At 36.2% G+C, this 22,390-nt stretch overlaps 3 protein-coding genes across 3 annotated transcripts in view; 2 read left to right on the forward strand and 1 right to left on the reverse strand.

Annotated features, from left to right (window-relative positions):
• The first annotated feature begins 1,400 nt into the window (after positions 1–1,400).
• On the forward strand, positions 1,401–7,078 carry hhatlb (hedgehog acyltransferase like, b). The gene is made up of 12 exons (XM_056248871.1): positions 1,401–1,604; positions 2,510–2,630; positions 3,552–3,619; positions 3,703–3,816; positions 3,933–4,131; positions 4,901–5,106; positions 5,188–5,359; positions 5,448–5,592; positions 5,714–5,749; positions 6,169–6,370; positions 6,591–6,732; positions 6,822–7,078. The coding sequence occupies exons 2-12, from the start codon at positions 2,525–2,527 to the stop codon at positions 7,052–7,054; spliced, it is 1,623 nt and encodes a 540-aa protein (XP_056104846.1). The 5' UTR covers positions 1,401–1,604; positions 2,510–2,524; the 3' UTR covers positions 7,055–7,078.
• A 2,635-nt stretch (positions 7,079–9,713) lies between these two features.
• Positions 9,714–15,518, forward strand: klhl40b (kelch-like family member 40b). The gene is made up of 6 exons (XM_056248870.1): positions 9,714–11,061; positions 12,566–12,726; positions 12,838–12,945; positions 13,497–13,682; positions 13,819–13,968; positions 15,094–15,518. Exons 1-6 carry the CDS (start codon positions 9,931–9,933, stop codon positions 15,227–15,229), a joined length of 1,872 nt encoding a protein of 623 aa, XP_056104845.1. The 5' UTR covers positions 9,714–9,930; the 3' UTR covers positions 15,230–15,518.
• Positions 15,519–20,464: 4,946 nt separating this feature from the next.
• The window catches only part of zbtb47b (zinc finger and BTB domain containing 47b), an 86,362-nt gene continuing 84,436 nt past the window's right edge, over positions 20,465–22,390 (reverse strand). The window contains exons 6-7 of the mRNA XM_056248872.1: positions 21,998–22,142; positions 20,465–21,288 (exon numbers count right to left, since the gene is read on the reverse strand). Of these exons, the coding sequence (XP_056104847.1) occupies positions 20,885–21,288; positions 21,998–22,142 (549 nt within the window). The 3' untranslated portion in view covers positions 20,465–20,884. The remainder of the gene's footprint in view (positions 21,289–21,997; positions 22,143–22,390) is intronic.

The following is a 22,390-nucleotide window of genomic DNA, read 5'->3' on the forward strand; positions in this document are numbered from 1 at the left end:
ATTGTCCAACACACGGCTCCCTTGTACATGCTATTATGCTTGTATTTAAAATTATTTTTTTAAACGGAAACTGGGAGTATTGATATTTAACTAGCTGCGATTAATTTTGTGACTTTATTGTAATATAAATAAAATTCCATTCTTGATCTTGTTTTTTTTCTTTTGTAATATAGACCATTTTAATAAACTTAAAAGAATTAATTTAAGTACTTTTTATTCATCTTGAGGCTCCCTAGTGGGACTTGGGTTGAAAACCACTAGTTTTTAATGTTTCTCAGGACAAAGCTTGGTGATGTGGATGTTAGATATGTTAACATATGACATTGTTCTGCTTAAAAACTAAACTGCGGAACTGCCAGATCTTACTAAATTAAGTCATTATTGCTAAATCTGGTATTTCAGGTGTTTTTAATGTGATACACTAAAACATATGATCAATAAGTTATGACAACATGTTTTTACATTGTTTTACTTACATTTTATATATTTTTTACATACAAGTTAAGCAATTTTCACTTTTTTTTTATAAGTTATACAAGATTCAACTATTTTTTTTTTTAAAGTTTAATGCGATTAAAGTTGAAATGATTTAAATATACAAGTTGATTGTACTTGATTGGCAACAACTTTTTTTTTTTTTACAGTGCATAGACAATGGCTTAATTTAGAACTAGGTAACTAAGATTTAAGATGAGCTAAGATGAACATGTTTTATTTTTGGATGGAATGGTGTTTATTTAGGTTTGAAGATAGATAGGTGCCCCAGCCCAAATTGTCAAGCAAATATGATCATCCAAAAACAGCCTTGACCCTGACAGAAACAGGTGTGGAAGTGTGTGAATGTATGCCGGGGCTCCTGGCTTTTCTTAAAGGCTGTTAAACAAGTAATAGCCTAAAATACATTTCAGTTACATTCAGGGACTGTAACAGCGCTCTGTATTAGCAAAGAGCTCTTTAATAATATGCTAGGCTCATGCACAAGTGGTAGGCAGTGTAAAAGATTTGTCCAAGACCTTTATATACAGTAGCTTATATCTTATCAGAGTTTACTTTAGGCTACCATTACCTAACATGCCTTCTCTAGTTGACCCCTGACCTATGGGAAACCAGTGATTTCAGTCTTAACAAAAGCAAAACTTGATATTGCAAACCCATGCTTCTCAGGTAAGGTTTTATGTTTCATATATTTATTGTATATTTATATAAATGTTTCATAGCCTATAATGTTTCCTTTTATAATTGTGTGTATATATTTATGTTACATACTTTTTCTAACCCATCTTCTATTTCTTATGTAGGACATTCAGTATGCAAGCAATGGAGGTCCAAGCCTGTTTCTATTGATACAACATGGCACAATGGGTCCGCCCCCCAATGGGCAGCTTCAGATGAATATAAATACATCTCCTGTTCACCTTTAACTGTCCGCAACTGCCCAACAGGCAGTGTGTGCGCCCAACTGACACCTTGTAGAAACAGAGAGGATGCATTAGACTATTATTTTGCTGATCTTTTCTATACATTTTTGTGATTATTTTAAGTTCAAGTGGATTTTTCAGTATTTCAAAGGCCCTTTGGGTTACGGTGGCATTGCTGTGCTCAAGGTTAGTACAATAGGTGTTTCTAAAATCTGCTTGGCACCTCCATGCAGTGCATGACACGCTAACATTTAACCAAGTAATAATCTGCTAATTTACTAGCATGGTTCTTCAGGTGAAATCTCACAATAACAAACATCACAACAAAGCAGACCTTGTTATTTGAGTTTATGCCTTTAAATTATTAGAAGATAAATAGACAAAAGAATAATCTGCTGGTTAGAAAAGACAGCATTTGGCTGAAATGTAAAAGTGATGCTTCAGTCAATACAATGAGAGCAGAAAATAGCTTAGCTAAAAATAGCATGCTCTCACATAGTGTAGATGCTTCCTGCTCACACAATTCAAATCATTGGAAACTTCTGCCCTGCCCAGAAAGATCAAATTCTCAATAGTAGACTGTCTGCTTAATATCTGCAAACACTTTATTGTGATGATCCTCCTACAGACATTCTTCTGACTATAAGTGACTTTGCATGCACTTGTCAACTAACCCTAAACAATGTGTAGTTGCTAATTAATGAGAGTTAGTTGATGTATAGTACCTGCTAAGTTGCTTATAGTTAGTAGAATGTCTAAAGTGGACTGATGCAATTTATATTTATGCAGTTTAACAGACTTTTATCCATTTACAGATTTACAAACATTCACAGCATACATTTTATCAATTTATGTGCTCCCTGTGAAGCGAACCTATGACCTTGCTATTGCTAACGCCATGTTCTACAAGTTGAGCTACAGTAACATTGCAATATTTCTTTCATCCCATAGTAGATTACCAATTACCAAGGTATGTTTTAAGTAGGATCTTAAGCACTCATTGGCTGTCTTGGTTGGGAAATATTTTAATGGCCAAATTTGACACCAGATTTGTTTCTTCATTCAAACTGCACCTTTCCAAACTCTCTTAGGTTGTCCTGTGTACAATGGGGGTCAAAGCAGCTCTTCCGAGGTACGAGCTCTACATGTATAATGTGGTGCTGTGTATGGCAATGCTCTGGGCTGCCAGATGGATATTTGACGTGTCCAGCTGTAAGTATATGAACATATGTTCTGATGGGACCCTAACATGATGTCACTGTAAGAATAAAGTTTCTGGAGTGGTTTCTGTGAGGCTTTTACCATTTTACTGTAACATCCACCTGAGCTCATTTTTTCACTCATAAATGCATATACAACCACACTGTAAAAAGTGATCAGATGATAAAAAAGTGAGGAAACCAGTTGCCTTAACATGATTAAATAAATTTCATGCATAATTGAAAAAAAAAGTTATGTGAAATTGTCAAGTTCACTTAACTTAATTTTTTCAATTACTTAACAAACACTTAACTTAATTAAATCAAAGTTTATTTACTTAATCACTTTGAGGCAACGGGTTTCCTCAGTCAACTGATCACTTTTTACAGAGCAAAGAAATAACACTACAGTTTACTGTATGAGGAAAAAGACAGCACAGCTATTCGCTTGCCTCAGAAAGCTATGCAAAGTACGCAGTGGGATCATATGTCAGTATTAATATACCAAGAGACTGAACAGAGAAAGAGAAGAGAAAGAGAAAGGTACTATTGTGGGTTTATGATAAAAAAATTGCATTTGCATTCAATATACAGTAATAACATAATTGAAAATGCAGTTTTCTGCATTCATATACACATCTATGTTTTTGCAGAATTAAATGACTGAAAGGTATTATTGTGGGTTTATGACAGAAACTACTAAATTTGCATTTAGTATAATAATTAGTGCTGTCAAATCGATGAATCACATCTAAACATAAAAGTTTATATATATATATATATATATACACACAACACACAAACTTTTATGTTTGATGCGATTATTCACGATTAATCGGTTTGACAGCGCTAGTAATAATATCAATGTTTTTTGCATCCATGTATTTACATCTTTTAATCAGAGCATTACATGACTTTATGATTCTTTATTCAGCAAATTCCAACAAAAAAACCTTCAAGACCAGTGTTCAGCCAGGATGGTACTACTCTGGCAGAAAGATGGTGAGATTTTGTATGTATAATTTCATACTGGATCTAAATAAAGTTGTGAATGTGGACTCTGATTCATCACTGTCGCTCTGCAGGATACAGCTGACGTTGAGTGGATGATGTGGTTCTCCACCTTCAGAGTGCATATCATCTTTGCACTCTCAGGTCATGTGATCTTTGCCAAGATCTGCTCCTTGCTGGCTCCGCAGGTGGCTCTTGAAAGTCCAGACACATCTGTGTTACATGTGACACTATTGACTAAATGTATCACTCCGTACGGCCAACCTGAGAGGCTCATTCTCTCATTTTTTTCCCCATCCCACAGTACAGATCTCTGGTGTTCATGGTGTACGGTATGCTGGCAGTTTTCAGCAGTATGGGCTGGGCTTACGTCATGCTCATCCTGTCTCACTGTGTGCTGCTCTATAGCATCTCTCTGGTCAAGCTCAGATGGCTCTGCTTCGTTGCTGGACTCACTACATTGGCTACTTTCAAAATGGAGCCCTTCATTTCCTGGCAGGCATGTCACTGACACTGTCAAAATATAAAAATGTAAATAGTGCTACAGTAAAGCTATAATATATAATGGTCATCACCATTTGGTATTATTGTTATTATTTTTTTAAATGGAAAGAAATCTAAATGTTTATGTTATAAATATAATTTGTTAATTATGAATTGTAATTTTAAAATAAACAATAAATATTATTATAATAATTGTTTTTAATATTGTATATTATTATTATTAAAATGAAAATAAATTAAATCTAAATGTTTATAAATGCTATAAATATTTAATGATATATTTTATTAATAAAAATAAACAAATAAAATGTTTATAAATGTTATACATTTTTAATCATAACTTTCTATTTAAAATAAATAAGCAAATAAACTAAAAATAAATAACATTATTATAATTTATAATTATTACTTTTGTATATTATTAGTAGTAGTAGTAAAACATGTTTTTATAAATGTTATAATATATTTTAAATTATAAATTTTATTTAATAAATAATAAAATAAAATAAACAATACCATATTGTCATTAATTACTATTACTATTGTATATTGTTATTATTATTAAAATAAAAAAAATGAAATCTAAATGTTTATAAATGAGGATGAAGACAATAATGATAATCATTGTTTTTTATTTTAATAAAAATAATCATTCTCATTATTCATTATTAAAATAAAAGAAACATAAAATACAATGAAAAATACATATCATTATTATTATTTGTGATTATGATTGTGTTCATTTGAGATGGCTCATCTTTCAGGCAGGTTTTGTGACTGGCAATTTTGATCTCCGTCCTCTTCTGTTCTACGGCGGCTGTGGTTTCACCGTCATGCGCTGTATGAGTTTTGCTCTTGAGAACTGTGAGAGAAAAGATGGAAACTACAGCATCCTGGAGCTTCTCAAGTACAACTTTTACCTCCCCTTCTTTTACTTCGGACCCATCATGACCTTCGACAAGTTCTACATTCAGGTCTGTAACTAAATTTACTGAATGAAATGGTGGTTTGATTATTTTCCAAATAAATAGCGTTGCCCTTTGACACCCCACCAGGCCAATAACCCTGACCTGACAAGGAAGGACGGGGAGATGTGGAACATTTCCATCCAGGCCCTGCTACACCTGGGGGTTATTATGATAGTGGCAGTCCTCTTTCACTTCATGTACATTCTGACCATTCCTAATGACATGAAGCTCCTTAAACACATCTCTGACTGGGCCCTCGGTAAGCATGTGTGTGTTAGTATTCACTTTGCTCAAGTTGATCAATGTCCAAAAGACCACCATAGCCTTTCTCTTCTTACACTATTCAGTTGGATTGGCCTACTTAAATCTGGTGTATGATTGGGTGAAAGCGGCAGTGATGTTTGGAGTGATAAACACAGTATCAAGACTGGATTACCTGGACCCTCCCAAACCCCCGAAATGCATTACAATGCTTTATGTTTTCTCTGAGACGTGAGTCAGCCCTTTCAATTTGTTGTCTTTTTTTAATTTTTCATAAATTGATTTTGATATAGTCAGTAAAACAAACCTATATTCATCATTCTAAAAATGAAAACCATTCCATTTTTTACAGACACTTTGATCGAGGAATAAACGAATTTCTATGCAAGTATGATTGACATTGTTACATATCAGACTTTTAAAGGGGAAAGTTCACCCAAAAATGAAAATTCTGTCATCATTTACTCACCCTCAAGTTGTTCCAAACCTGTATGAGTTTCTTTCTTCAGTTGAACACAAAAGAAGATATTTTAAAGAATGTTGGTAACCAGACAGTTGACTAGCCATTGACTTCCATAGTGTTTTTTCTCCTATGGAAGTCAATGACTACGGATCACCGTTAAATGTTTGATTACCAACATCAACATTCTTCAAAATATCTTCTTTTGTGTTCAACGGAAGAAAGAAACTCATACAGGTTTGGAACAACTTGAGGGGAAGTAAATGATTTTGGGTGAACTAACCCTTTAAGCAACACAATGCTTTCAAGCATCAGAATTTTAACAAAGAATGCTGTCATCTCCACAGGTATGTTTATAACTATCTAGGCGGAAAACATGAGAACGTTTTGGATGAGCTGATAGCCTCTCTGTGCACGTTTGGCATCACGGCCCTCTGGCTGGGACCAAGCTGGGTGGTTTTCATCTGGTCTTTCTTAAACTGCTTTGGCCTTAATTTTGAATTGTGGACCACACAACTCTTCTCCATGGAACCTTTTATTTCAATTGAGGTAAGTTAAAGAAATATGACCAGTAATAATTTGCTGGTTGTAGTCAGGTAGCCTACTCAATTTAAAGTGCTAATGATAATTAGTGCTTCAGGGCTCCCTCTAGTGGTTAAATATTATTATTTTTTTGTGCTAAAAAGGTCCTCTAGTGCTCCACCTGGTGGTTAAATGTTAAATTACTGGTAATGTAAACAAGTCTATAAATGTTTCCTTCCACCAACAGATGGCGATATCAGATTCTATGTCGCGCAGGATCAGGGCTGTGTTTAATACCTTCAACTTCTGGACAATCGTCCTTTACAATGTCCTGGCCCTGAACAGTCTTGAATTTGCCAAACTGGTTGCAAATAGATTGTTACTTAAAGGTAAAGTACTGAGGTGGTACTTGAGCAATTTAAATGCATTTTAAAAACTAAAAGATTTGATGTTTATCAAACTGTATTTTGTTTGTCAGGTTTCCCCTTCACCACCATTACTGTGATGTTCGTCACCTACTGCTTGATTCAGCTGATCAAGGAAAAGGAAAGAAGACAGGCTTTGATTGACGATCCAGACCCAATCCCAATCCCAATCCCCATCCCCCCTCCAGCCCCTGTTCCTGCACCCACTTCCACAGACCCCAGCACCACCCAGATGGACGCTGCTGCCACCCAGCCTGTGGACCCGAACAAGCAAAAGGCAGAGTAGAGATTACACATGATGGTTACATTTTTTTATTTTTATTTTAACGGAATGGTTTTCTTACACATTGTGTGTACCATAGTCTAGAAATAGGGAGAAAGAATGTTTAATAACAGGACTGTAAGGTAAGATGCTGCAATCGAAACCACTATTTACATTTTCACAGAATTTCTCAACATTACAGACATTACAGTTTTACATGTAATAGGATTTTCAAATGAGTGCTTTGTAGTTAAAAACATAGAGGATGGATTTTATTACTACTAATTTTATAACCAAGTTTTAATTTAAATGAAATACAAATACCCAGTGTTCATAGAGGTTATTACTGCCTGAGGTTGAAAATATGTGCTTAAAGGGTTAGTTCACCCCTAAAAAGTCCCTCCATTGATAGCCTATGGAACTACCACTTTCAAGCCCCAGAAAGGTAATGTGGTAAAGGTAAAGACATCATAAAAGTAATCCATGTGAATCCAATGGTTTTACCTCAATTTCATGAAGTGACGTAAGTGCTTTGTTTGCGCTTTATTTACAAAATATGAATCTCCAATGCACGTTCACGAGAGCACCACGATGCATACATGCTATGTTGACGTGAGTGGAGACGTTTTGTGAACGTGACGTACGAGTTACTTTGTAAAAAAGTGGTAAATTGTGGGGGGTTTTTGTGCAAACAAAGAACTTGCGTCACTTCATAAAACTGAGGTTAAACCACTTGAGTCACATGGATTACTTTAATGGTGTCTTTACTTTCTGGGGCTTGAATGTGGTAGTTGCATAGTCTCTCATATTTCATCAAAAAGATCTTCATTTGTGTTCTGAAGATGAACGAAAAACTTATGGGTTTGGAATGACATGAGTGTGAGTAATTGATGACAGAATTTTAATTTTTGGGTGAACTAACCCTTCAAATTAAAATAATGGACTGAAGATCACAAAAGATTATTTTATGAAGTTGTAATATATATTAAAATAATCTTCATTAATGACCATGTGTATGTCTCTTTGTCAGCTTGCTAGTTCTTTTCGAAACTTTTCATGTTTCAAATTACTGTAAAAGGAAATGGTAAAGTTCTTATTGACAGAGATTGATCACAGAGTCTCTCAGAGATCACAGAGGACATGGTTGCTTAAATTAAACTGTGACTCTTCACAAAAGCATGAATGCCATTGAGAACATTCAAGATCTTTGATGTAATGAAACCCTTTTCACTCTAGGATATTTATATTAACTGGCATAAGCTCTATTTGTTCAACCGTTAAGGTAACCAATGACCACGTGTAAACTATTGATATTCTCATCAGTGACTCCTGATGTATAATATATATTTTGTCTTCATAATTTTGTATTCGTTTTTTAACCCTCTTTAATGACCCGGGATGTCATTCACTAGCCTCCTCCTCATTCATTTTTTAAAGTTAGACATCCTTTTTAGTATTTCTCAATCAATTCATTATAAACAATATTACAAGAAAATAAAATGGTAAAAGAATGTTTGTTTTCTCTTTCATTTTTTGTAAAAATTGTATAGGGTTGCTAATGACCCGAGGAGTGTAACAGTAAGCATATTTTTTCTGCACAATAATCTTTGATGACTGAATAAGTGCAGTTTACCTTTATTCCACAAAGTGGCAATGTCTGATACACATTGATGAAGTAACGTTTCACTATGTAACCGCAGGCAGAAAACAAAAGAATAGGAAGTATCATGAGCAAAACTTGAAATTACTCAGATTTACTGCAGAGCAAGTACTGAACGCAATCAAATATAAGTGTCACTGTCACTTGATGGTGGATCTAGTGAAGAAGCTGTCAGCGATTAAAATATTGATTTTGAAGATGTTGAAAATGTATAGTTTTAAGAATATGTTTGAGATCTTGAATATGAGCCAGATGCTGAATGTCCTGGGAAATGAGCTCTGATGAGGACAGTGATGATGGTAAAAAAATGCTTTATTTTATTTATCTGTAATTGTTACTCTGATATCAGGAGAGTTTTATATTATCGTGACAGGCAGAGATCCATCCGTGTTAGATATAGATTCGGGTCGCTTAAGACCAGAATATTTAATAATGATTGGTGAAACATTCATGCTTTAAACGGTTAAATATAATATATGATTGTAAGTTGATTTTTAACTTTTGTTATGATAGAAAATGCAGATAACAGCTCAGCCAATTTATAAAAACATCAACTTATACAATAACTTCTAGAGGTCAACAAGCACAAAAGGCTTTGGAATATATAATAAGATTATTTGGTTACACTTCATTTTAAGGTGACGTTGTTTATTTGCTTGTAATTATGCATAATTTACTGTAATTACTATAGTAAGTACATGTAACGTATGCGGCCTTAAAAATAAATTGTTACCGATTTATAATTTTGGTCCATTTTCCAGGGTGGGATATTTGATACCAAATGTATGGAAAGTTAAGTATTTTAAGCAATATTACAAGATGCGAATCCCTTTAATAAAATAACCCATTCTCAATAAAATAGTCTATAAAAATAATAAATCAAGAGGGTGATTCATGATCTCATAAAGGTCCTATCTAGTGGCCTGTGATCTCACCCAGAAGGCCAGTGCTTCTTCTGACTGCTGTCTTTCCCATGGGGAAGTGTGTCAGCTGTTGCACAGGACAGGGGGTTGTGTTTCACATGTACAAGTATGGATTCCACATCTTTGTGAAGGATCTATAAATAGCCCCCAGTTGGAGTTTGGTTGAAGCACTGGGACAGCTGATGAAGCCTGAAATCCTGACAGCAAAGCGGAACTGTTTCAACCCTGCCTCTTCTTTCTCAACCACTAACAGAAGTGCGGAAGAGAGAGCGCTGGACTAGCCATTGACTGACCATTAGGGATAGTACGCGATCAATATGGCTATACCTATAGATCCCATGGAGGAGCCACGCATGTACCAGCAAACCCTGCTGCAAGATGGTCTATACGATCTTCTGGAGAGCGATATGATGGTTGACTGCGTGTTGAAGATCAAAGACAAAGAGTTTCCATGCCACCGTTTGGTCCTGGCCGCTTGCAGCTCGTACTTCAGAGCTTTCTTCAAGTCAGGTATGGAGGAGAGTAAACAGAAGGAGATCGTACTGGAGGATGTGGAGCCTGGCGTCATGGGGATGATCTTGAAGTACCTCTACACCTCGAACATCAACGTGACGGAGCAAAACGTGCAGGACATCTTCGCTTTGGCCAACATGCTTCAAATCCCCTCGATTTTCACTGTATGTGTCTCGTTCCTGCAAAAGCGATTGAGTTTGAGCAACTGTTTGGCGATTTTTCGACTAGGACTGATGCTGGATTGTCCTCGTCTAGCCATATCTGGGAGGAACTTTGCTTGCGAGCGCTTCCAGTTTATTGCCCGGGATGAAGAATTCCTGCAACTGACTCCAAGCGAATTGGCGGCCGTTATTGCATCTGACACTTTGAACGTAGAAACGGAGCAAGACGTTTTTGAGGCTTTGATCAAGTGGGTTGGACATGACCAAGAAAAGAGGCTGAAGGACCTACCGAGTCTGCTGGACTGCATCAGATTACGTCTGGTTCCTCAGGACTACTTCACCAAAAATGTGGAGGAACATGAATGGTTGAGCTCGAACCCAGAGATCATGAAGAAACTGCAACTGGTCAAAGACGCCCATGCTGGGAAGCTTCCAGAAGTCAAGAAGACCAAAAGCAAAAAGAGTGCTGGTGAGGAAGGACAGAAGGAGGGAGATGAAGAGGAGGAAGAAGAGCAGGAGGAGCTACTTCCAGGCATCTTGAATGACAATCTGCGGTTCGGGATGTTCCTGAGAGACTTGATCTTCATGATCAATGACACTGCATCGGTGGCTTATGACCCAACGGGAAATGATTGTTATGTGGCGGCACTCTCAACCCAAATCCCTAAAAACCACTGCAGTCTGGTCACAAAGGAAAACCAGATATTTGTGGCAGGTGGACTCTTTTTTGATGAGCAAAGCAAAGACGAACAGATCTATTCATACTTTTTGCAGGTAAAAGACTAGTTTCCTTCCCTTTACTGCTTTAATGCAGTCTAGTTTTCATTCATTCTTTTCTCAGAATCATTCATTCTACACACTGTAAAGTTTATGTGGTGTGGTCTACAAAAATCTTTGACAACATTAGTAAACAGATCAGCGTGTGTTTGCATCTTACCCAACTATATTTACCAATATATTTGGATATAAGTTAAGGTTGGTTTTCTGTCCTGTATTGATAATATATTTTCTATGAAACTTAAGACAGGATATAGTAGTCATAGTCAAGGGCAGGAGTCATCACAATTTGAACATTGAAACCTAACCATTAACAACATTGTGGATAAGTTGTTATTCTGTCAGGACCACTATCGTCAAATACGATTAACAATAGGCTTTATGCACAGCTTCACTACTTCCTGAACTTCAGCCAGCCCTTTGTTTCCTGTCTGTCATTATTGGACAAACTGATTAATCCAGGTGTGCCTGATTATTGTTACTGAGGCCAGGTACACCTGGATTAATCAGTTTGTCCAATAATGACAGACAGGAAACAAAGGGCTGGCTGAAGTTCAGGAAGTAGTGAAGCTGTGGCATAAAGCCAATTAGCATACAGTTTGGATTGGCGGTTTGGTTCTGTTCTGGGCGAGAACTCCCTGCGCATCCATGCAGCCTAGCATGGATAAGAGCAGGGAGAGCAGCAATAACCCCCATTAGGGTAAACAGAACAGATCCAACTTGAATGTATTGCACATATCATTAATTAATTTTAATGTACAACATAATTAGCTAATTTTAGTCTGATTCAGGGGTAATCAGAATGCCAAATCCTGACTGACGATAGGAGGAGCTGGGGAGGGAGGAGGGTAATTTGCTCCCGAGAAACGCGATAGCTGCTGATAATAGGCTACTGAAGGAGCTTATATATATATATACAGTATTAGGCGTCGTATTCCTACAGGTAGACGTGGATCAGCTGATGCGAGCTTGACTAACGTGACCTGCCAGAACTGACGCTACGCTTGATTTAGTACTCACACACACACACACACACACACACACTCCCTGCAATGTTTATAGAAGATTAGTAATTGGTTCCCAAAAAAACATCCAAACCGAAACCATACCCTAACATTAAGGGAACGCTTTGTGTTTGTTGGGAATAACTTCTCAGTTAACAGACATTGACATATTTTCTGTGAAACCTGAAAGCTTTGGCAAAACTTTTGAAAAACCAAGAGGTTTTAGTTTTGTTATTTGCTAGCTGGTTTCAAGTAGTATTAGAGGGAGTGGCATTCTCATTCTAGAGAGATTTTTTGACTTGGAAAAAATCTGTATAGTATAGGATAAGTCATCATTATTATTTTTTATAAATTTTCCCGTAGGACAAAGACTGGATTTTTTTATGTTTAATTTGTAATTTTAAGTTTATTTTGTCAATGTTTAGAATGACTTCACAGCTAACAAGCATGCACTAAAAGCCACTCAACTCTAATTTTATAATTGATATATTATACAGTTTGACCCTGCAACATCGGACTGGATGGGTATGCCTCCCATGCCCTCCCCCCGCTTCCTGTTCGGGATGGGTGAGGCTGAAAACGTCATCTTTGTGATTGGAGGGAAAGAAATGAAAGAAGGAGAACACATTCTGGAAACAGTTATGGTTTATGACAGACAGTAAGTACTGATGCCACGTTAATTATTTGAAGATCAGCAGTACATTTGTCTTTTGTGTTTATTGAATCATGAATCTTCCAGATACTTCAAGTAGCCCTGTTTTTTTTAAAGGTATCTTAAATGGGCCGAGTCGGATCCTCTTCCCTACCCAGTATATGGCCATGGAGTAGTGTCTCATAATGAAATGATCTATGTAATCGGAGGAAAGGGAGAGAACAAGTAAGTTGATAAGCTATTTCTGGCTTCTGTTTTGAAATATGCATATAACATGATACACTTACGGTCAAGTTTTTGGAATAATTACGTACAAAAAAGAAAAGAAAGAAGTCTCTTATGTTTAGCAAGCCTGTATTTGATCAAAAATACAGTATAAACATTAACATTGTCAAATATTATTACAATTTAAAACAACTTTTTTTATGTTAGAGTATATTTTAAAATAAAATTTATTCCTGTGATGTCAAAAGCTGAATTTTCAGCATCATTACTCCAGTCTTCAGTGTCATATGATCTTTCAGAAATCATTCTAATATGCTAATTTCCTGCTCAAGAAACATTTCTTATTATTATTATGTTGAAAACAGTTTTTGGGGTCAGTTCGATTTTAAGAAATTAATACTTTTATTCTGCGAGGACACATTAAATTGATCAAAAGTGACATTAAAGACATTACAATGTTACAAAGAGAGTTCTACTTCAAATAATCTTGAAAGAAATGTATGTACAGGGTTACATATCTCACAGTTACATATTTTTGTCTTATTTTGTAGAGAGTGTTTGAATAGAGTGTGTGCGTATGACACTAAAAAGCATCAGTGGATGGATCTGGCTCCATTAAATACTGCACGCTCACTTTTTGGGGTCACCATCCACAAAAACAAGATCTACGTGGCAGCTGGTGTTACGGACACTGGCCTTACAGGCAGCGCTGAGGTCTATGACATCAAAACCAACAAGTAAGCGTGGCCCATGGCCGCACACATGCGTTAAAAACCTGCTGCATTATAATCTGAGTTTTATGATACACATTGAAACTCATCAATTAGCTTGCATTAAACTTAATATTTAACCACAGCCCTCTCTATCTTACAGGTGGTCCGAGTTTGTGGAGTTTCCCCAGGACCGTAGTTCTCTTAGCCTGGTCACTGTGGGTGGTGTCCTCTATGCTGCGGGTGGTTTTGCCATGTTCCCCAAAGAGGGCAGTGATGATCTCATGCCGGAGGAGATGAATGACATCTGGAGGTGAGGCGCTCGGTCACTACACCAATCAGTCTTTAAGTAAAGGGAGACGATTTAAGTTTAAAAATCTGGGGTTGGTGAGATTTTTTTGTTTTTGAAAGAAGGCGGCATTTATTTGATCGAAAATAAAATCAGTAATCAAATTTATATTTGAGTTTTCTATTTTAATATATTTTAAAATGTAATTTATTCCTGATGCAAAGCTGAATTTTCAGCATCCGTCTGCAGTGTCACATAATCCTCCAGAAATCATTCTAATACGTTGATTTGCTGCTTTCCTATTATTACAAAATGATGAACAGAACAGTTGTTGTGCTGACTAATATTTTTGTGCAAACTGTGAAAAAAAATTCAGGATACTTTGATGAATAGCGCTCAAAAGAACAGATTTGTTTTTTTTAAACAGAAATATTTTGTACTATTGTCTTTACTGTCACTTTTGATCAATTGAACGCATCCTTGCTGTATACATTAAAGGTTCTCTAAGCGATGTCGGGTGACGTCACTTCTTGTTGACGTTTAAAGTATTGTCAAACAAAACGGAGGCTAGCTAGACCCTCCCTCCTCCTCATCCGCGCACTAACCCCGCCCCCAAGTCCTTCTTGTCGGTGATTGGCTGGAACTGTTTGTCATGTTTCGTGGAGCGGGTTAGCCCAGTTTGTTTTTGTTGCCGTTTGTGGAGCCTGGGGTGTCTACAGAGATCGCGTTTCTTTACAGTGTGTTCAGGGGACAGGCAGCCAGCGGTTAGTGAGGAGATGTTTGCTGTATGTGACAAAAAATGTTTTGGCCTAAAAAACGCGTGACATCGCTTAGAGCACCTTTAATTATATATAAGTATTAATAATTTCATTTAAAAAATCATATTGAACCCAGTCTTTTGAATAATAGTGTATAAAGGGATGCAATATTACAATTCTATACTATTTTGTTTAAATAAATTAAAACCACTAAAATGTATTTGTTTAAATGCTACAAGTGAACTTTGAAATGAGCATACACAATAAAAAATTAAATATAAATCAACATCAGCCAGTCATTAATATGGTACTGATATACTGTGCATATACTAATATAGGCCCTACAGGTATTTTTTGATATGTTCAAATAAAAAGGTTCATGTTTGTTCAGGTATGATGAGGGCGAGAGGAAATGGATCGGCATACTGAGAGAGATTCAATATGCATCTGGTGCAACAGTTCTGGGAGTTCGTCTCAACAGTCTTCGACTCACAAAAATGAGAGACAACACCAGTGCTGTCCATTGAGTCTATGTACCAAGGAAAGACGGTATAAACTGATTTAAAATCAGCTATTGGACAAAGGGAAGACTAGAACCAGCACGAACCACAAGAGGACAGAACATCGATTTCATGAAAGTGATCATCTGATATTCAACATTCAAACACACTTTACAGATCATTTATCAGTTGGAACAAAAAGAAAAAGCCATCCAACCCAGGCTTATTGGAAAAACGTACCTTTGGGGACATTTCTGCAAAATGATATTATGTTGCTTCTTGCACATTTCACGGCAAAGTCACTTTCACTTTCAAAGTAAAATGTCCAGTGAGTGGCGATAAAAGCACATTCGTTCAGTTTTACTTTTATCTGAAACAGATGAACGTGAATCTGGCGATGTTTTGTTCATATGGTGGCAGTTCTGTCCATGGTTCTGTCCGGTAGCGTTGAAAATAACGTAGGCTACCACATACAGTAGCTAGCCTAGGCCTAAACGTGAGAAAAAAACCTCTATGAAAAAAAAAAAAAAAACATTTGCTAGGCAACCATACCATTTCAAATTGATTCATTGATTGATGAAGTCTGTGAGCTCTTTTATTGTTGACTCAAGTTTCACGACACTTATAGCCTACCCAAACGCGCTCTGCATCATGTGAAATATATTGCATAGAAAACAGGACTACATTTGATCTTACGATAATTTCTCTAATGTGCTTACGACATGTGATTCATACTCCGAGAACCAACGTACGCACAAAACAACAACAACAACAACGTGTCATTAACATATTAAGGGAGCACCAGTCAGCGTCCATGCTTTACTTGAGAATGGTGAGCGGCAAGAATTGCTTTCCAAATAGTACAGTAGCTACTCCGTCTCCAACTCTCTTTTCCAAGCCAAAGCCAGTTTTTATATGACCCGTAGGGTGAACGTGATTTCACCAAGTACCACATGTTCCAGGATCAACTTTCCAATCAACCAATCAAATTTGAGGGACAAGTTTACAGTTTAAGTCAAGTTAAGGCTTAGAACCAAGTACTTAAACATCAGTGTTATTCACCTGTCATTACCCTCTGATTTTAGGGAAAAGTTATAGGTAGGGTTAGGTTTAGGGGTAGGGATTGGGTAAGGACTACATTTTGGGACAGGAATATTGATCCAGGATCAACAAAATATGTCTTACTTGACAAAATCACGGTGACCATAAACGTAGACGTGGATTTTTGGCGTAGCCTACGCACACTCCAAGTGCAATGCTGTACCACAGCTACCAAGCTAGTTTACTACACCAGAAAATCCATGTCTTTATTAATCGATAATGCACCTGTAATTATAATTTGTTTGAAAGGGAATAAGTGGTGTTTTACTGCCACTTGTGTTTATTTCAGGAAGCTGCAGTTAATTGTATTTATAGCCTATGTTTTTCGAGTTTTGCAAAAATGTGGGCATGTTTTTCCAGTAAGCCTATGTTGCAACCAGTACAGATATTTTGAAAATAAGCCTGTGGAAATGCTGTTTCTGAACACTATTATTATGGTCAGAGCTTCTTGTGTCATGTTGTGTAATTGGTCATTTTATTGTTTTATATTGTATTATTGTTCACGTGACATTTCTATTGTATTCTGTATGAGATAAATATTTGCCTTTCAAAGTAAAGCAAAAAACGAAACACAAAAATGCTTGGTGTGATGTTTCATTTAGTTTACTATTGAAATGATAATTTTATTTTGTTACAGACAATAAATACCCAATACAATAAATGACAAAATACAGCTTCATTTTATTAGCACCGCTAGACTTTGTATTGTTTAGTATTCTGCTGACAGAACCAGCACAACTGCCAACTGCATGTACACAAAGTTAACTAAGACATACTAGCGTATAGAACAGTCACACTCATGATTGTTTTAATACATTGAAAGTATGGGCAAGTTTAAGTATTGCATGTTGAGTGCTAGTTTAGGAAAAAAAGTTAATATATTTCTTGAATTTGGTTTTATAATGTCTTTCCAAGATAATTATGGGGAGTGGTTTCTTTGAAAATTAAACAGACAAAAAAACAAAACAAAAAAATTCTGAAGTGCAAATCACCTCTTGCTATCACTTATAATTTATAACAAAGGATAGCACACAACAGAACAAACTAAAATAACAGACAAATCCTTCTTAATATAAATCTTTCTCTCTTTCCAAAATCACTTAAATACACAGTTAAAAAGAAAAAGAAAAGGCCACAAGCATCCGAAGTCTTTCTTAATAAGCAGCAAACTAGGAATAATACACACTAGTAAATTATGTAAAACATAAAAAAATAGTAAAGACTTGACTTCCACCTTTTATTCTCACAACTTGTAAGAGAAATATTTTCTTTCAGATGCACAAAATCAATTCAAAATTTAGCTCTTCAATGGCCTTTTTTGTACTACAATATCTCCAAAGATAGAGATTTACTTCTGTGCAATTTCACGTAAAATAATAAGACTTTAGTTTAAGAGAGAGAGAGCGAGAGAGAGGGAGAGAGAGAAATTAAGGGGGAAAAATAGGATCATAACAGAAAGACTTCAGCAGTTTCTTTTAAACTTTTTAACAAAAACATGTTATCCAAAGCCTTGTACCATAACATTAATATCCAAATAAAGTGCACACAACAAAAAAGAAAAAGTGAATTCTGTGTTAATTCACCTTGTTATAAGACATAAAGCAAGTGCTATGTGCATCAGAAAACTTTCTGGGGAAGTTTTTAATATTTCAATAATATCGTTAAAGGAACATGAGATGAAATTTTTTTTTTAATATATTAAAAGGGACTTTAAAAATATAAACATCCTTGAGGACATCCCAACATCCGTTGAGGACACTTTAATAAAGTTAGTTGGGTATAAGGTGCAATATGACACTGAAAAACATGTAAAGAACACTAACAACATGTCCGTGGCAAAATCATAAAAAGTTTAAAAACAATAATCATCTGGTACAACATTAAAGATTTCTGCTAAATATTATTTTTTTTTAAAGACCCCGAGGTCATGGTCTCTGCTCAGATCACCATTATCTTCCCCAATGATCATGGCAACTCTATTCCATTACACACTTAAGACAAGTTTGTTATAGTGCCTCTAATAATTGATCTTATTTTTTTTACAGTGTACACCTAGCATGTTATGCTCTGTTTATTATTATTATTAATTCCAGAATTTCTACAATTCCATTCCAAACTTAAAGGTATAGTTTAGACAAAAATGTAAATGCTGTCATCATTTACTCGCCCTCATGTAGCAGCTTGAGCATTCTGCTATTATTAACCCCTTTTGTAAAGGGATAAAGTCATAACAAGAACAGAATGTACATTTTTGGGTGAACCGTTCCTTTAACTATGCAAGCTTGTTAACTGCCACAGAATAAAAAAAAAGGTAAATGTGACTTTTTGTTTCATAATTCTGACTTTTTTTCTCTCGTAATTGAAAGCTTATATGTCACAATTGCGTTTTTTTCATCTCACAATTCTGAATTGCGAGATAAAGTAGCAATTCTGAGATACAAACTGACTCCCCCCCCCTCAGAATTGACAGATACAGTAAACTCGCAATTCAGACTTTTTTTCTTGGAACGGTGAGATAAAAAGACGTTTTTACCTTTTTATTTTTTTTATTCCATGGCAGAAACAAGCTTCCACATTTAACTGACCATTCTGCCGGGACTTTCAGAAACTTCTTAAAGAAACACATACCATTTAAAACCACTTGCCGTTACTTGCATTAAGCTGCGTTTTCTTAACCCAGAAACATGACTGATGTACTGTGAACAAGGTATGGTAATATTTAAGATGGTAAGAAGGTAAAATTCTAGAGTTTATTCCCAATATAAAAACTTATTTCCATCATGCAAGTTCTTTCATGAGTGCTGGCCTCTGCATCTCACCACATTCATTTGACTCTACAAAGAATGTAAACAAAGAAAACTGATTAAACAGAAACTGACAGAGTTTATTTACAGACTATGTATGTTTATATATATCGTAAATGTGTGTGTGTGTATATTTATATATATTTAAATGTTTATATAGGATAATACCTATTATAGCTACTACATTTTACTGCTCCTAGAGTTGTTAGAGTGTTTTCTTCAACTATATTTTGTCTATAAAAATCCTCTCTACAGTGGGTAAGGAAATTGTGACAAATTGTCTATAATTTTAGAATTTCAAATTCTATGTGGCCTCTCAACAGGACCATCTTACAGCGTACATGAGTCCTAGAAGACAGGTCTAATAGTTTGCTAAATTTTTAGGGTACAAAACAACATGATTTCCATCATTTGACTATACTGAAGCCCTCACTTTCTATAAGTTATTCAGGCCCGCTGTCATTTTAAACTACCGCAAAAATAGTGTGAAGTGAAAAAAATAAGTGAAAGCATTAATGATGACTGATAAATCACTGTAAAAAAATAGTGGATAAACCTGTTCTGTGTACCATAAAGCATTTCAGACATTCAACAGAAATATTTTTGAACCACACATACCCTGGCGCTCATCCAGGTTTGATATTGCCTCCATGTAAATAAAACACACTCCATTTCACACTCATGAGTGGTTTAGGCGTTTCAGATTTTGCCATTACACATATGGCCAACACTGAGAGTAAAGTGCTCTGAAAATTGTAAAATATTTTAGAGAGAAAAAGAATTGCGAAGCATCCTTCTTTGGGATTTTTAAAAATAATAAAGGTTTTCTCAAGTGCCTTTGCTACATATAACCTTTGATACAAACCAACCGTCCAATCTGTGCCCTGCACAGACGCTTCACAAAACAAACCTCTGCAAATATCAGAGGACCTCATGTGGCAAAACGTTAAACTTTCAGAATACGAAGAAGACAGGACAATATAAATACATCTGCGATTAAAAATAAGGTGCTGGAGTGATTATACATTTCATATTCAGTTATAACATATGCTAACAGGATTTGGTTACTGCGATACATCTGGATTTGGTTATGGCAGGGGGACATATTTATGCTACATTTTAATTGGCTAAAGAGCTATTCCGAAAGTTCGCAATGCTCACGTCCCACAGCGCCCTCTGCTGTGAGTGCAATACACATCAATGCAGCTAATGGGAATCTCAACGGACAAAGCATGAACGACTACAGCAAGAGGGTGAATGTGATTTCACCAAATACCACATGTTCCTGGATCAACATCTTTGTTGATCCTGGAACAACTTTCCAATCAACCAATCAGATTTACAGTTTAAGTCAAGTTTAGGATTAGAACCAGGGAACATGTCTTACTTGGCAAAATCACGGAGGCCATGGCGAGAGCATGTGAAGTGCAGAAATGCAGTGCTAACTGCTAATCCTGTAGCTCACAAAAAAATACATCAAACATCAAAAAAAAAAAAAAAAGAGAACATTTGTTTTCTTTCTGTAAAATGAGAAGCTTATTTGCACAGTATATAAAATATCTCTATGAGAATAAGATAAGTGAAAATTTGCACAGTTTAAAAAGAATATTCAGTGTTGCACACTGTTCAAACACCTGCCGGAAGTCTTAGACCTCGCTCAGCATGTTTGTAAACCCATATGAGAGTGATTCACATCAGATGTGAATCAAAAAGCTCACGGGGAGCTACTGCGAGCTTTGGGTTTCAGACAATAAACAATCAAAGGAACCTTAAAAAACTAGTTGTTACCGGAGTTAACCCTTTCAGTGGAAAACAGGGTCGGGGGAGAGGGAAGACCTACGATAGAGTGAACGAAGGGAAGCGAGAGCGACTTGACCTGGTGGAGACTGGATGCCTCTCCAGGAGGGGTCATGGGGTGGCTGGGTAACTGATTGGCTGGTGTGTCCATATCAGTTGACGTGGGGTCCAGTCCCAGAAGGTTGGTGGTATCAGATACCATGGGGTTGTTGACCTGGAAGCACTTCTCCTTGTGGGCTTTGAGCATGTTGGAGAAACGGAAACGCTGTCCGCAGACGTCACAGGGGTACGGCTTCTCGCCAGTGTGAGTGCGGCGGTGCCTTTTCATATTGGGCCGGCTCGTGAAGCTCTTTCCACAGACCTCACAGATATATGGTTTCTCTCCTGGAACAGATAAAAAGATTAAAGGGGTGATGAACTGAGAAATCAAATTTTCCTTGAGCTTTTGACATCTAAGAGGTCATCAAATTATAAGAATATCCTGTAAGTTTCAGAACTGAAAACGTCCTTGTTAGTCCAATAAAAGCTTTTATTGACACCAGGCTCAGCAAACGACTCGTTTTTCAAAGTGGGGAACTATGACGACAAAGAGGATAAAACACCACCCCCGCAGAAGAAGATCAACGCCTACTTCAACACGGCCGCTGTAGCCCCGCCCACCGATTCGCGCATTAGACGAAACTCATTATAATATGCAAAACTGTTATCCACTCACAGCAGTGGGCGTTTACTTCCAAGTCTTCAATGCGAGACGCCCATAAAAACCGAGCGTTTTTGAGCTAGGCTCAAAACTAGGGTAGAAAATAGCCTATTACTTATTCATTTTGATGTTTTTGAATGTAAAAACCAAGCGAACGTCGTAAGTTGACCTCAGACAACAATATAAAACAATTTAAAAAGCCAGTTCATGACCCCTTTAAAGAACTTAGTGTGCATTCACACAGGCAGTTTAGTTTATATATACAGTATATATATTATTTATATAAAATAAAATTACAATAATTTGTACTAATATGAAATATTAATAATAATATCTAATCAAGATTTGTGTTGACTGTGTTTAGGTGCCAGGTGCCAAAGTGGTGGTTCCTACCAGTGTGGGTCTTCATGTGTTCATCAAAGTACTGCTTCATGTTGAAGTCTTTCCCACACCACTGGCACATGAACTGCTTGTGTCCGATATGGATGCTCATATGTGACCTCAGCTGGTATTTGTACTGGAATCTTTCACTGCAGTTCTACAACATAGTAGCGGCATCAGATACAGTAGATTATAAAATAACATCTATATTCCTCTGCTAATAGTTATTTTTAAGACACATATCACAAACACATATTTCAACCAAAACATAAAAAAAAATGTTTGAAATGATAAAACAATAAATACTGGACGCTGTTCAAAATTAAAGGATTAGTTCACTTTTAAAAAAACTTTTGCTGATAATTTACTCACCCCCATGTCATCCAAGATGTCCATGTCTTTCTT

Source organism: Rhinichthys klamathensis, unplaced genomic scaffold (assembly GCF_029890125.1).
Source record: "Rhinichthys klamathensis goyatoka isolate OS25496 unplaced genomic scaffold, OSU_Roscu_1.1 h1tg000059l_1, whole genome shotgun sequence".
NCBI classification, from domain to species: domain Eukaryota; kingdom Metazoa; phylum Chordata; class Actinopteri; order Cypriniformes; family Leuciscidae; genus Rhinichthys; species Rhinichthys klamathensis.